Genomic DNA, 16,512 nt, shown 5'->3' on the forward strand with positions numbered 1-16,512 from the left:
TTAACAGGGGCCCTTTGCATCTTGTCGTCGCCAGAGCAGATTCTTTGTAACGTCTGCCGTAATTAACATGGGTAATGTTAACGATATTCTGCACATTGTATATCATGAAAATATTTCCTTAAGCTCAATTTCGCATATAAATCTCGATTGCATTGCAACTGATATCCGTTAAGCATTTGCGTAAATCGTTAGACCAATATGAATCACCTGCGACTCATAGCTATAATTCGCATCTAATATGCGGTTAACCATTTTGCCAGGCCATTGCGTAACATTGAAGGACGATATACTGCTGCCAATACCGAAACAACAATGGCCGAGGCAACAACAAAATTTCAACAACAAGTATTCAACAATAATTAATAATCATTAGTAAGCCGCACATTATTAAGTGGTTGACTAAATATTGAAATTACAATGGTATTAATGCCATCAGGAACAACATAAACAATGGCCTTATTATGGTAACGACTGCCGGGCCAGACTGGGCTAACAGCCACCACAATAACAACAACAACAGCAACATCAACAGCAACAATAGCGCCAACAATGACAACAATGTGGAAATTGCTTTAAACAAACGATGAACGGAAGCTAAAGAGGGAATCGGCATGAAGCAACGTAATCCAAAGGCAACATTGTCAACTCAGTGAATAAGGGTATGTATGTATGTGTGTGTGTGTGTGTGTGTGTTTATGTGGGTGCATGGCAAATTATGGGCATGCGTGTGAATTACAAGCATGCGAATTGAAACAGTGCCACAAGCATAGCCAATGCACTTTGCTACAATGATAGCCAAATGCAATGTGTTCCCAAAATTGAATTTTCTACTTTTCGCACAATCTGAATTTTGTTGAAGGAGCTTAAAGAAACTGAGCTGATTTGGTTTAATATATTACATTACATACACCTTTTTAAGCTTTGCGTAGAGATGATATTATTCAGAAGTCTGATTATATCTGAGTTTAAAGAAATTAAAGTAATTAAATTAATAAAATTAACTTTAAGCTTAGGAGGATTTAATTGAAATTTAACCTTCCAACCTTGACATATTTATAAGACTGTAAAATATCTCAGTCACAGCCAATCCATTGGCAATGTCTAAGTCTATAAAGCTTGTATAATGATACAAAAGAATATATTTATTTCTTAAAAATTAGAATAAAGTAAATAAAATATTTAAGAAAATAAAAATTGGCGTTTTGAAAGTGAAAGCGTTTTACAACTGCCTTGACAAATTCAACGTAATGATGGCCGTGTGTGGGATATAATTATGTCGACCAAGTGGAGCACAGCCTATCACCAATGCAATTGCATTAATAATGCTGCAGAACAAGGACACTACGACAGCGACGACAGCAGCACCAGGACGAGCTGCTGCTGCCTTTGCTGCTGTTGCTGCTAGACACGCCCATTGCCTACTTTTTCGGGGCGTACAGAAATTCATATTTGGCAATAATTATGCCCATGGCTACGAGGCTGGCACATATATGCATATATATACATATACCACTGTGTGTGTGTGTGTGTGTGTGCAGTTGGCATAATAATGCATAATTTATGCACGCATTTAATTAAATTCCAGCACTTGCGCTTATTTTCGCATCAATTTGCTGGCCGAAGCCCCAGACCAAAAACAGAAAGCGCTGACCCAAATGACCCGAATGATGGCTTTTGTTTCATGTTTTCCTTCATTTCTGATTTTATTTATTTATTATTTTTTTTTTTTCTTTGGTTGTTTTTAATTTAATCAACCCGAACAGCAACCGCAAAAAAATTAACTGCCAAAAAATACGCTGGAAATTAATTTTAAGTGGACGAGCAATTAGTCAAAACATTCAATTTATAAATTAGAAATATGTCGTCTGTAATTGACAATTAGCCTCAATTTCAAATGCTGACAAAAATATATCCGTTTAATAAATCGTTGAAAGTTAATTACGCATGATGGGCATTAGAGATGGTAAGCAGATTGCGTATTCGTAACATTTCATTGGTGTTAATAAATAATTATATAATTTGTAGAGCGCCAGTCGATTGGGTGAAATAATTTCACATGAAATCTACTTAAATGGCATTTACTGAAAATGTTTTCATTTAATATAATTTTACTGCCAAAATGCATCTATTAATATGTGTGTACAGTGCATATGTAAATAGAAATCAAACAGTTTCTATTTAGTGCAAATACTTTCAAATATTTGGCAGCTCTGCACATATTTACAATTTAAGCTTGATTTATGTATTTATTTTTCCAATGCAATTACAAATAAGCTCGAATGCGATTCTATTTAAACAAGTTTTTAATTAGTTCGTCGAGGTGTCGGTTTGATAAATGCTAATTCGAATAAGTGGGCAAATTTATTATGTGGGAAAGAATAAATAGATTGCATTTTGTTGTTGTAAATAACTTGCAAAAATAAGTTATCATTAAATAAGCAGGAGATAACATAGGTCTTTATGTGGATTTTTGAGAAGTGGTAAGAAATGTGATACAATATATTAATATTAGTTGAGGTAAAAAATTTGCCTAAGTAAAAGTTATAAAATTGATATCAAATTAACAGAGCAAGTCGAATCTTCAAAGATAACCTCATACTAAGCAAGCTAATATACAAATATAAATTTAATTTAATATTCCATATTATACAAAATACTGCAAGTTATAATGCATATAAAGAAAGTTTATCGCTCAACCAGAAACTTTCTTTCTTTTTGTTAAATGAATCCCAACAAAATTCTGTAAAACATTTAGTCATATATTATTCTATAGATCATTTTATATTTCATAGTGTAAAATATAATTGAAACGATAATTGAGGACTATAATTTATATTGAAAACCTCTTGAAAATCTTTTAACTTTTACTAACAGAATCAATGTCATCATAGAGAATTTGTTTATTTTTATGAGAAAGAAATTCACTTTTATAGTAGCTATCAATCAATTCAATATTTTGACTTTTTATTTGTCAAACCTATCAAATAGATTTCAGTATAAATCCCAATATCAATATATTCTTTCAATAGCTTCGGCAGTTGTTGGGCTGATTATTATTAATATTCGAGTCAAATCGGAAATCTCTCTGAATACAAAGCTCTAATGAAGCGTAAAACCCTCAAGTTAAGACAAAACTCTTAATGAAACTTAACCGCTCGCTGATGACTGCCCCTGTCAAAGAAACTCTTGGATGAATTCTCCACAGCTACTCATTGTGCCTTAATTAGACACGCCCTTTAGCTTAACTGCCAGCTAACCGGCTTAGCTCATTTGAGGCTCCTAAATCAATTGGGCCAAGTGTCTGCCGTGACATGGCCAACAAATGATGATAGATCAAGCGTGCCTACACTTGGTCACACGCATATGGCACTGAAGGTTGAACTGGATGTCGTCAGTTCCAAGCATCGTTGTGCGACACCGTAACTAATTTCACTCGAAAACAAGCATCGATGTGCTCAGCTCTCTCTCTCTCTCTCTCTCTCTCTCTCTCTCTATGCAGCTGTGAAGGACATTAAGTTGCTGGCAAGAGCAGCAGCTTGTCAAACGCACCAGAGCCAGTCAGAGTACAAGACCTACTCATTATTTATTAATTGGATTCAATGTTGTTGCAAATTGCATGTGTACTTGTGTGCGTGTGTGAGCGTGTGTGTTCCAGTTGCATGTTGAAATTAATTTTAGAATGCAACAACAACAAATCACTTGGCCATAAATAACATTCAAATTCTTATTTTTTTTGGACCTACTACATATCCTATTTTAATTAACATTTCATAAATAATTGCATACGGTACGAGCCTGGCATTTGCATGGAAATATTTCACATATTTAGCTACCCACAGGCAATTTTTTTTAAATAACTTAGGCTTGGGCAACGTTTGTTGTTGCTCTTGATTATAAATAGCTTAATAAATATGTTATGCTGGATAACATATAATCTATAAAATTGTATGCCATTTATTTTGGAAATTAATCAAAGAAAATATATGCTGTTGCTATCAGGTTCAAATGGATATTGATAAAAAAAAAAATTAAATAAAATAATGTTTTAAAAATAATTTATTTATTAAATTTGAAAAAAATATGTATATACTCAAGAATATCTAACAGCTGTCACAAATTAAACTGAAGCGGCTGAAGCCGTTGGCATTAAAAATTATATCTAAATACAGCTCGCTTGAATTTCAAAGCATTCGATGCAGTTGTCATTGGTTTATGCTCTAGCTCAGCGACAGCTTTTTAAACTAATGTTAGTAGCAAATCTCTCTTAATTTTCATAGAAAATATATGAACTGACTAATTAGTTTTACTACTTTTTAATCCAAGGCTGCTATTGGCTATTCTTTCCCAGCTTTTTAGTCCCTGACTAACCTTAGCAAAATGTATGCAGCTGACACTTTGCACAGATTAAGCAAGATTTGTTATTTTGGCAGGTTTGCAACTTATCCGCTCTACATTTTATAAACGCTGATAATAACGTGGCTAAAACATCCACACAGGTACAAAAAAAAAAAAAGGCATAGCTACTCACACTGCCACGTTGTAGGTTAAAAAGTTTGCACCAACTTTGAAAAAGCTATAAAAACGAGAAAAAAAAAAAAAAAGGAACAAAATGACAACATAAAATATATAATCCCAGCGCCCGGCTTTTGGCCAATACATGATGCGTACAAATGCAAGTCCCTGTAATTTGGGCCAGATTGCAATTTAAAATTTAGTGCCTGGCATCGCGCTGCAGATTGTTGCGGCTTCAGTTAATTAACACCTGTGCGCTGGCAGCTGCAGACTGAACCACTTCAGTCACACTTTTGTGAGCCACAGCCGTGTGCGCTGACGCAAAACGGAAGTGGCACTTGGCAGGAAAGCCAGGCAGAGAGCAGCAGCTAGCAGCAGCTAGCAGCAGCTAGCAGCAGCGGGGGCTGCGAGCGTATCGAAAACCGAAACTTTTGATGGAAAAAGTTTGCAACAACAAACGCATTCTGGGCAGGCTGATAGAGAGCGAGAGACAGAGAGAGACAGAGAGCGGAACTTGAGCGCGAGAGAGATGGGGTGGGGCATCTTAGGAAAGTCGCTATAATTCTCGCGCAGTGCCTCATGAATTTTGATTTTACAGTTTCATCTTGATTTTTACTTTCGCTTAAAGCACGGTCTTAGATTTGAATAATGAGAGGTGCGCAAAATGGGCCTTAAAGATTAATGTGTTGCAACGCTTTAAGCCAAAGCCAGCTAAACAAATTCATACCTAGATAAGGGCCTAAAACAATTGAAAAGTGCGAGCCCCAAAAACTTTTGGCCCCAGCAAAAAACAAAAGCCGAAAATAAAAAAAAAAAAAAAAAAAAAAAAAGAATATACAAATTCTCAGAAAGAAAGTTGGCAGCAAAGTGCTCGTTGAATTGTGGCCGAGGGGCGGTGCACAGCCACCACCGTGACAGGCCGCCATGAAATACGGCGCACAGTTGCAGCTACCGGCGTCCTGGCCAACTTCCTGGCAAGGCCAAAAACTCTCGCTCTCTCCCTCTCGCTCATAATTCATAGGGCACAGGCCAAGCGCGGTCATATTATATATTTCTTCAGCCACCCCTGCCCGGCACCGCCAGCGAATCGAATTGAATGTCAGCAAATGCTTGAGTTGTGTCTAATTGCTAAGCAGCTTTCAAAAGCAACAACTCCTGCTTTGATCATTCCGCATCTGTGGACGTTGCACCGTGGCCCATGTCTCACGGGCTTTCGTTCCGTATTATGCAAAATGCGCAATTGCTAGCTGAAGTTTTGTCACTTGAGAAAAGAGCTGGAAAAATGCACAAGAGTTGATTGAACAACGTACAGATGCTCTGCAACAAACGATCGATATTTGATAGCTCGATGACATGCAACAATCGATAATCAAAGGAAACATGCTAAACACCTGTTTAGTAAACTGTTCACTTACTTTAAATACCTACCTTTAATTATTATTGATCAACTCAGTTACACATAAATACATATACCCCATATGCCACTAGCATGACTTACAGGGTATGAGAATAAAATAAAGAGAAAACAGAAGCAAAAAATGCAGCAGGGGCAAGTTTTTGCCGAGTAGTAGCCGCAGCCAGAATGCTGATGACTTTGGTAACAACTTAAATTGTTTGGCAGCAATGGATCCATGTAGTCGCCCAGAGGATAAAGTTGAAATGCGTTTAGGGACTGTCGATTTGTTGGTCAACTCGTGCTGACCCGCGCACTCACTTGAAAATGCAATTCTGATTATGTGCAATGGTAAGCATATTTAATTTTCTAGCCTGGAGTGTATGAACGATATTAGCAATATGACAACAATAAAACAATTGTATAAGACGCAAAACAGAATGCCCAACTGGGACCAGCTTAGCGACTTGAGGAAGTTATTCGCTTTGCACGTGTAGAATCTTTTCGCATCTGAATCTTCTGTCAGCGGCAAGATCGCCTCACTATCATCGTCCAACTGGCCAACATCAATGATCACCTCGGGCTGCTCCTGCTCCCCCTCATACTCTGCGGTCTTATGCAATAAAATTTCACGGCTTTCACTTATAAAAAAAAAAATAAATAAATAAAAAATAAATAATAGTTCTTTTTGTTCAACTACCACATGTTGTAGCAACAAATTCGAAATCTCCGGCGCGTTGTTATCAGCTTTAAGGCAACTGGCAAACTGATCCAACATCGCCAATTGCCACTAATATACATATATATTATAATATACATATATATTATGAATGCGCTGAGTTTCAATTTCAATTGCAGGCAACAAACAAAAGTCAGCAAATATCATTCCAAGAAATCTTTTTCTCAGTTTTTGCTTTACTCCGCCGTAGTTTATCCCCTCTAAATGATGTGTTCAAAATGTATACAAAGTATTCAAATATTGAATGTATGTATTATGCATTGCCTTCCGGCTGCTGTGATATATTGTACATACAATTTGGTTTTTATGTTTCTATTCTTTAGCTTAGATTTCTTCAAGTTTTTTTTTTTTTGTGTAGCATGAACCCATTGAAAAATGGGAAATCTGGGCATAATGGTTTTCTTGAATGTATGTAACAGGCAGAAGGAGGCGTGGCAGACCACATAATGTATATATATTCTTAATCAGGGCAACGAATAGAGTCGATATAAAAGTAACACTTTACATTTTGTTTGTGGTTCCGAGTTTTGCATGCGCAGATTGAATTAGTTTCTTTAGTTTCATGTGTATTTTAATGAACTTTGATTTTCCACCCATCTCAACTTTCCATTATCATACGCTGTTTAATAGCCAATTCGTTCGGGGTTCGCTTTAAAAATAAAGCTGAAAGTTAGCTTAACGCAATTCTTATCAGCGTAAACATTTCCATGACGACTCGATTTCAGTTAACTGCCTCTGATTAAATTGAAATTTGTGACCTGTCGATGACTAAATTAAAAACCCATTTTAAATATTTATTTCACATATATATGCAAATATAACATAATACATAATTGGTATTCATTTCATTTTTAGTTTACTAATAATTATATTCTATGTCAACATAGAACATGAATTATGAACATTTAGTCAACATGCAAAAATATCACTATTTTATTGAATTCCAAACAACAAACAACATATGTAATCGGTGATTAAAATATTTTACACATGCATTTACACTTACAGCTATATTGTTATATACTTTCAATGGGCAATAAAAATAAAGCCAATCGTAAATATCAACAGCAAATATTTATGCGGCGCAAATACAAAAATTTACTGCATGTATATCAAACTAAGTAGGGTGGAGGAATGTGAGTGTATGTGAAAGGGAGTACGTGTGTGTGTGTGTGTGTGTGCGCGCGCGCAGAGGGTATTGTATGAATATAATGATCGCTGTATGGAGGCAAACGTAAAGCAGTTCACAATGATGACGTGGATATACCCTGTAGCTACAGTTATAGTTCATTTTTACATTAAATTATTTCAAGATAAATAAGAAAAAAATATAGATGTATATTACACGATATCTTAAAAAAAATTATTTTAAAAATTCTTTAATAAACTTTAAGATATTAAAAAAAAATGTTTTTGTATTTATTTATTTTATTTGTATATATTGTATTATATATTATATACATATTTTGTATATATGCAAACCTTTAAAGGCCCCAATCAATTTGACACACATAATATGTATAATTCTGTTATCTCAGGCTCATTGAGATTTTAATTGATTACAATAAATTGGTTTGTTAGGTACTTCCAAAACTCAAGTGGGCTACTGTTACAAACGATATGTCATTGCTTCATTAGATATATATTTTTCACTGTCAATTCGTTAAATCTAATAGTTGGTTTGAATGCTTATAATTGTATTTGTGTTCAGTGATATCAAGCTGTCGATTGACGAAAAAAACAAATGATTGTATAAAATGAAATGGGTATATTAGTTAGCTGTCAGCATACAAAAATCATTTCAACACTATTTAACCTACATACTTACAATTGAGAATATATATTCGTAGCTACCCTTGTTTATCCGTGAAAAGTATCCACAAAACTCTAAACATTCAAGTATAGAAACATGAGAACTCTTGTGGACTACGCTCCAATTCCATGCCGCGGGAGACCAACACAATGGAGATAAGTTATTTTTAGAAAAATAGATGTTTATTTGTAAGAGGAGGTTTGCTTTTGTTAAAGCATTTTCAATAAAGGGCGGCGAGGAGCCCAGCAAATCGAGAATATTTATATATAAATATAATTTTGTAGATGAAGAACTAATAATTGTATATATTACATATTATACATATGTGTATATTTTGTATATATGAACCTAAAATTTAAATTATAAACTATTATTATATAAGCGATATAACGATGTCAAAGTATAAAAAGAAATTGGCATAACATTGTTGTAGCTTCATATGAAGTAAATAATATTAACAACAATACACACATAAAAGGTAAATAGAATATATCGTAATCAAAGAGTTTTAGTTTTTCTTAAACACTGAACGAGTATTAGGTAGTCAGTTGAGCTCGATCAGGAAAATCACTTAACACAAAATTCACTACTCTATGCTTAATTAAATAACAAATAGATAATTGTGACTGGAAACCTTGAAAATAAATCATTTTAATTACTGGCTTACCTAATCAAAACTTATCTTCCAAGATCAGTTTGAGTTTTAAGCTTTAGGCTTTTTAAGCATTTCCACTGATTTGGCGCCATTTAGCCTTAAATATGCCACCACGACGTGGGTGCGCCACAAAAAAATTGATTTGTCTATGCGACAAACCTTCAAACAACAAATAAAAAAGAAAATACACAAAGCAGATTTCATTCATGATGAAAGCAAATATAGTCAGCGTATTTTCAACAACAAATAGCAATGCGAGAAAGTCAACCGAACTGGGTAACAAAACGCAACAATTTTGTTTATAAATAATAACAAAAAAGCTCCAATTAGTACACTTAGATATTTATTGTTGGGCGGGAGCTGCTGAAGCGTCAGAAATATATTGAAGTCATAATTGATAAGGTTGCACTTTTGTAAGAACCTCGAGCGTGGAACATCGAACGTCGAGCGTCGTTGAATCGTTGTCTCGGTCGTCTCAGCGTCTTATCTTATCTGAGTCACACACAGAAAAAAAAAAAAAAAAGAAAGAACAAAAAATCCATATATTTGAACACATTTGTCAGCGCTGTTGTTGTAGCTGTTGTTGTTGCCACAATTAACACCTTTGGGCTGTGATAATGAGGCGGACAACAACTGCGACTTCGGCAGCGACTGGGACTGCGACTGCGACTGCTCAGCAGCAGCAGTCGTTACAGTCGCAGTAGAGAATTTTCGTTAGTTAAAATACGAACGCCTTACGGCATGGACACGGACGAGAAGAAGGTGACAGCAACGGCGCCACAAGGCGCTCACGATGAGATCGACTTTACCAGCGGCTTCGAGACACAATATCACAAGGAATATAGCCCGCTGAGACCGAAAAATGTGCCGCCGCCGGATAAACGAAATGCCTGGTTTCGCAGCACTTCCAGCATCATGATGATCATCTTCCTGGCGGTCGTCTTTCTGCTGGGCACCGTGATGCTGGTGGTAATGGTATTTACAGCCAGTCCACTGCAGGTGTTACTCATTGTGTGCGCCTATGTGGTCATTGCGGCGCTGATGATCTGGATTGAAGTGAACAGCATCAAGGTGCGGTGATTCAACGAGCGCCACGTACTGCTCCCACGCTCAGCGTCAATGCAACGAATATTCCTATGTGTGTAATTTTTGAATTGTGTAGCAAATTACTCGGCTCCTAAGTGTTATTTGAAAATTATCATAAAAAAAAAAAAAAAAAAAATACGAAAAGACTTTTTGCTGATTATAGCATTTTATAGTTAATACTGATAGCAACTAGATTTTAAATTGAAAAAAAAAAAACTAAAATAAAAAATAAAATTCCAATAAATAATCAAAGATTGGACTTCGCTGCGTAGCTGTTTTCTACTATTTACTTTATTTATATTTGTTAGTATTCCTGTAAAGTTAAAGATAATATTGAGGCAACTTGCTATATATTCAAGCCTGCTAAGTGCAATAAAAACGTTTCTCATGACCAATAAGCAATTAACATCATCATAAAGCATCCATATATATGTGCTCTGCACGACCTGAATTTCAAGAAAAGTTGTTAAACTCTCAGTGCAGAGAAACCACGACATTGAGATGTAATTGGAACAATGACAGATTTGTTGACACTAAACTTCAACTATCATAGCTATTTACTACGAGTAGTGTAAAGATAAAAGCAATAATAGTTTTTTCAAACTCAATACTATTGAAAAGTCGACTGTGGACTTTAAGTTTATATAAATGGCATTTTATCGATATAAGATTTTCATAATCCATGAAATGGCTATAATGGAAATTGATTAAGCTTTTATTTTAAATTGATGTCTATATATCTCTCCCTCTTTCTCTCTCCCTCTCCCTCTCTCTCTCTCTCTCTCTCTCTCTCTCTCTCTCTCTCTCTCTCTCTCTCTCTCTCTCTCTCTCTGACTGTTTATGTATGCAAGATCACATCATTCATTCTTTGGTGGCAATGATTCAAGTATAAACGTTAATTTTGAATGACTCAATTCAATTCAATTCAATAGTACCTCTGTTACTGGGTCAGAGTTAAGGTCATATATATTATTTGTCATTATTACTGATTAACACCTACCAAGCCTTAGCACACACACACTAAATGGGAACTCTTACAGTATTATTATTATTCGTAGAACTTGCCGGCAGACTTTCCTGCCGAAGCCTTTGTGATTTCATAGTCTATAGTCAAATCCTTGGCAGAATGAGTGAAGACTGATTCACATCAATATTAGATAATTTTCTATTTCATTTATTCTCTATTTTTCTTTTATTTTTTTTTATTCATTTTTTTCTTTTAATTCTTCTTTTAACTCTTTTAATTGAGAATTTGAAGGTGCTTTAATTCTGTCGTTTCAACTTTAATAAAAACTATACAAAAATTTCTGTTTCAAATTAAAATTGATTGAAAATCCAGTCAGTTAGTCAAGACTGTTAGATACAACCTCACAAAGCCATTAGACCCAGAATTTCCAATTTTAAATCAATTCGGGAAACAGAAACTTCATTGACTTCTATTGACTCTTAACTTGAACTGTTTTTTCTTTATTTATCAGCCGAAATACATTTTTTTTTTAACTTTAAGCATTTTATATAATAAAACCAAATTACCAAGAGAAAACAATTTTTAGTAGCAATTTAAAAATAGGAAAATTTGTACAAAAATCCAAATTTGTAAATTAAAAATTAATCCAGATTATAAACTATTTGAAAGCCCGCTTATCACCCATTAATTTATGATAATATTAAAGTGTAGCAGAAACTTGCTCAGCCACTGAACTTTAAAGATTTACAAAGCCCTTAATATCTGTCTAAATGAAACAAAAGTAAAACAACTTTAATTTCCGGTGGCAAAAAGCTGCGTGGATGAGGGCAAAAGCCAACAGCTGACTTACCTTAATTACTCACAGAATTTCGGAGCCAGGCTAATTATTTGCACTGTGCACTATGCAAAGTGTGTGTGTGTGGGTGAGTGTGTGTGTGTGTGGGTGAATGTGTGTGTGTGTGGCTCGTGGCCAAGACTACGTTCGTGGCGTATTTAATTATAATGGAGAATGCGCTTAGCTTAAGCATTAATGTCCATGCCGTTTGTTGACGACGATTGCGATGACGATTGCGTTAACAACGGCAAAGACGAAGGATATATCACCATTTTTTCCCTGCCAAAGGCGTGGCTTCTCTTTTTTATTCCATTTTCATACATTTCTTTTCTTTTGGCTAGCTTTGCGCTTTGGGCTAGAGACACGAAATGTGCTTTAAATATCTTCTGTTTTTCTAAGTGAAAAGATTACATGCGGAAGTTTTAGTTGAGATTTTGTGATTTGCGTTTTTTTAATGTAATTAATTCTTTCGTGAACTGTATAATGAAAGTTAAGCTTAACCTGCTTAACATATTATTTCGACTTTATTGTTAATTCTTAGAATTCATTTTCTTCTTTTAAATATGTTTTATGTTTATCGTTTTTTTTTTTTTTATTTTTTTATTTTTTTTATTTTACTAATTCTTCTTCAATTTATTGTTTTCCTAATATTTACCCGAGTGAAGAGAATTTTAGTTTGCTTTTGTACTTTTTGCATATTTTTAAAGAAATTATTGTTTAATTTTCTTATGCATGCATGTATTTCTAAGCTACTTGAACAAAAGCTGGTAAAATAATAAATAATAATACATGCAGTATATACCGTACAAAAAATATTTTAAGAAGAGTTTGCTATTTTTATACACCATCTTAACTTTTCTTCATACTTATGAAGACAACAGTATATAAATAATATCTAGATATTAAAATTATTTCAGCTTGTAGATATATACAGTATTTTCCGTAGATATTGGACATTATTTAGAGAGTATCTGTAATTCGTGTCCTTGACATATTTGCATGATTTATTGTTCGATTGGACAATATTTGTTCATAAAATGCTGTATTTAAGCAAAATTAAATTTATTGTTGCAGCTTGCTACATATGGTGAGCCAATCATAAATATTTAATAGTGAACCAGTCATAAATATTTAAAGTACTGAATTATGCATAAGCGAGGCGTTTTAAATTATTCTACAGTTTTTTGTTTTACTCATTATTTAAATAAAACACAATTGTTATAGACATAGTCAATTGCACAACAAAAGGTTGCGGGCAAAGTATGTAAATAAACAAGGATTGCACATTTGGCAAGGACACACGAAGCAAGTGGCAACGGCAGCATCAGCAGCAGACTTTTCCTTCTGCCTTGTGCCTCGTGCGGGCTGCTGTCTGCTATCTGGGGAAATGTTGCTTAGAATTTTCTTAAGTAAATCTCAGTTAAACACTTTTCATTTAGCCTTTCAGGCAGGCCAAAAATAAAATAAAAATAAAAACGAAGCAACGAGCAAATGAAATACGTAAGAACAGGATGTGACTGACTGCACAATACTCGCTTATAATGAAAACCAAAAGAAGCATTATTTCCAAAATAATTTTTACAAATGGATTCTTTATTTAGTCAGTGATACCAAATTTCTAGATTTCAAGAAGAAGAACAATATATATTTTGTTCTAGTTATCGCAGCTCTAGTGAGATTATATACACAATTTTTGCGGAAACTTAATAGAGCTCTAGAACAAATAAAAGACATTTATTTGCATGTATATATGTATATATGCATATATAAGGCATAGCGAACCAATCAACTCTCCTCCTCTCATGAATGGGTATCGCAAAACTGTAAATGCAAATTGTGAGGGCAACGAGGAGTGCTCGTTGACAGCTGCTTGACATTGGATAAGTGCAAATTTATAAATAAATGAAATAGCATGTGTATGACATTTTGTCAACTGAAGTTGAAGTTGGCTTTTGATAACATTTATAAACAAACAAAAAATGTTATTGTGAAATTAGTATGTATGTTAGCTAAAATTTTAGCTTAAATGTACAGAGTACAAAATCAAAATCCATATTATATACTGTGAAAATGATTAAACCATTAATTATATGCAATTTTAACGCGCTTCACAGCTCTTATTATTTATCAAATGTGAATTATGTCCATGCATAATTTAGTTTTCATTTTCACTTTTTCGCAGCCAGCAAAAAGTGTCAGCAGAAGCCGCAACACTGTTTCAATTAGAGTAATTAATTTAAAACAGTTTTCAAAATTTCATTGCGAAATACTTTAATGAATCGCAACATTTTCACTCAAACTGACGGCTCCGTTGGGCTTGGCGAGTTAAACAGTTCTGGGCCAGTCGCATTTAAATATGCACACAGGCGCATTTGAATATTCAATTAAGTCCAACTGCCAATTCTGTGATAAGCTGCCGCTCAACCCCACTAAAACTGACAACTGACTGAGCTCTAACCAAAAATCTAGAATTGTGTGCAATAAAAAAAAATAAAATTCAAGGCCGACAACGTCCTTTTGTCTCTTTTGTGCGCTGCTCTTTCTGGCCAGAATGCTTCAGCCATTTTGAATGCAAATTGTGATGACAATTTGAGGGCTTAGGCTGTATCAGAATTATTTTTTTGTCGTATTTCTTGCAGTGATTACGGCCAACATGTTTTCAAATTTAAGAAAAATAGTTTTTCAAGCGCTTATATAAGAGGGAATTAGCCTAGATAGAATAGAATCTCCAGTGAAAGAGAAAATATTCAAACAAAATATTCAAAGAGTAATAAAGAAGATGTCTATGCTTCTAAAAGATGCACATAAAAATGCATATATCTATGTATCTGTGTATCTTTGTATCTATGTATCTATGTATCTATGTATCTATGTATCTATGTATCTATGTATCTATGTATCTATGTATCTATGTATATACGTATCTATGTATCTGTGTATCTATGTATGTATGCATGTATAGTTATCTACATTTAAGTATAATATGGGAATATATATATATGCATATAATATTGTTTCCTTCTGAGCATATATGGATTGACAGATGTAAATTTTTCTAAAGATGGAGATCCATCATTTAAAATATGTACCCAAACACAAATTCGAAAATTCTAAAATTCTGTTAAAACTGTAGTTTATGTGTGTTGAAAATGTAACAAGCATGTCAAAGCATTTTGTGACATTTTTTATTTATTCTATAACGAGTAAATGCCGAAAAAGTCAGCAGTACGCAAACAACATGCATAAATTACCACAAAAGAGACACTTGGAGCGTGAGGCATTTGTCCTGGGGGGCAACTCTAACGTTCACTATGCAACTGCAATGTAAAATGTGTTGAAATATTAAAGCCACACAAAAAAGAAATATAGACTGAGAGCGGGAAAGGGGAATGGAGAGAGTGAGGGGTGGCACTGAAAACAAGTGAGAGTTCTGGGAGTAAGCGGCTGCATAGATACTCTCAATGAGATTGATATGAGAAGAAAATAGAGTAAAGAAAGACGCGGTGAAGAGAGAATAAGATTGTGAGCCACACAGAGACAGAGAGGAGCAGCGAGAGAAAGAGATAATAGACAAATAAAGACACAGAGAACGACAGATATAAGGAACACAGAGAAAGAGAAACTCTCCCAGAAAAGGATACGTGAATACTGGTATGGAGCAGGTTAGTATACCTTTTGTATAGAGCTGTTATCGCCATACACATTATATAACTATACAAAATCAATATTTCTTGAAGTTACGGTAAGCAGACTACCTATTCTAATTCCTCTTTTGTCTATCAAACTGGATACTTTCAGCTACCTGTTGGCTATTCTCTCACAGAAGCATTATACCCACATAGTGACTCTAAAGGTATACGATAAAGTGAGTGTGAGACTGTGAGAGTTTGGGGTGCGACCACACCAAAAACTGTGGCCAAATGCAGATGAGCAGCATTCTTTCTATGCCCAAAGTTTTTGGACACTTTTCTGAAAGCCTAACAGGCCACTTTAGTTTTAACCACAAAGTTTGCTGTGTGCGCCGACCTCGTTGCACTTTTGTTTGGCCATTGGCCTTTCATGTCATTTAACTATTTTTCGTTATTTCTCTTCTCTATGCTTTTTTCCCCCTTTTTTGGTTCTATAGCAATTTGCAAGAGGTCGAGTGTTGTCGTGCACACTGTTGATTGCTTGGCATTTCAATGGGCTAAAATGAAGTAGTCTGGACTATATTTATGTAGATTCATCCTATGTATCTCTGTGCCAGTGGTCAAAGCCAAGCCAGAAATGGCAAAAAACATTTATATTTAAAAAAAAAAAAAATATAAAAAAATTTAAAAAATTTATTTACAACCTTTATATGGAATATTTCTCCACAATTTCCATTACGTACAGTTCGATAGCTTTACGCTTTATTACATCATTCTTTTCGCTTATTGTTGCTGCATTTAATAGCTTAACAATTAATTTAACATTGAATAGTGTGTGTTGCATTTCATTGGCTGCCACGTGGCATATTTGTTTACTTATTGT

The 16,512-nt window shown here is 34.5% G+C and overlaps 1 protein-coding gene and 1 long non-coding RNA gene across 2 annotated transcripts; one reads left to right on the top strand and one right to left on the bottom strand.

The window, feature by feature from the left end:
• Positions 1 to 6,244: 6,244 nt before the first annotated feature.
• On the bottom strand, positions 6,245 to 6,935 carry LOC122757227. Its single transcript, XR_006357179.1, has 2 exons — positions 6,606 to 6,935; positions 6,245 to 6,546 (listed from the first exon to the last, which is right to left on the bottom strand). It is a non-coding gene; the product is annotated as an uncharacterized LOC122757227 (long non-coding RNA).
• A 2,877-nt stretch (positions 6,936 to 9,812) lies between these two features.
• Positions 9,813 to 10,604, top strand: LOC6577525. Its single transcript, XM_002003454.4, has one exon. It carries the CDS (start codon positions 9,854 to 9,856, stop codon positions 10,190 to 10,192), a length of 339 nt encoding a protein of 112 aa, XP_002003490.1. The 5' UTR covers positions 9,813 to 9,853; the 3' UTR covers positions 10,193 to 10,604.
• The last annotated feature ends 5,908 nt before the right edge of the window (positions 10,605 to 16,512 follow it).

This window comes from Drosophila mojavensis, unplaced genomic scaffold, assembly GCF_018153725.1.
Source record: "Drosophila mojavensis isolate 15081-1352.22 unplaced genomic scaffold, ASM1815372v1 contig_36, whole genome shotgun sequence".
In the NCBI taxonomy this organism is placed as follows: Eukaryota; Metazoa; Arthropoda; class Insecta; order Diptera; family Drosophilidae; genus Drosophila; species Drosophila mojavensis.

What these genes read in the sequence shown, in the direction of transcription:
- LOC6577525 (XM_002003454.4), top strand. Translation starts at nt 9,854, where the DNA reads ATGGACACGGACGAGAAGAAGGTGACAGCAACGGCGCCACAAGGCGCT.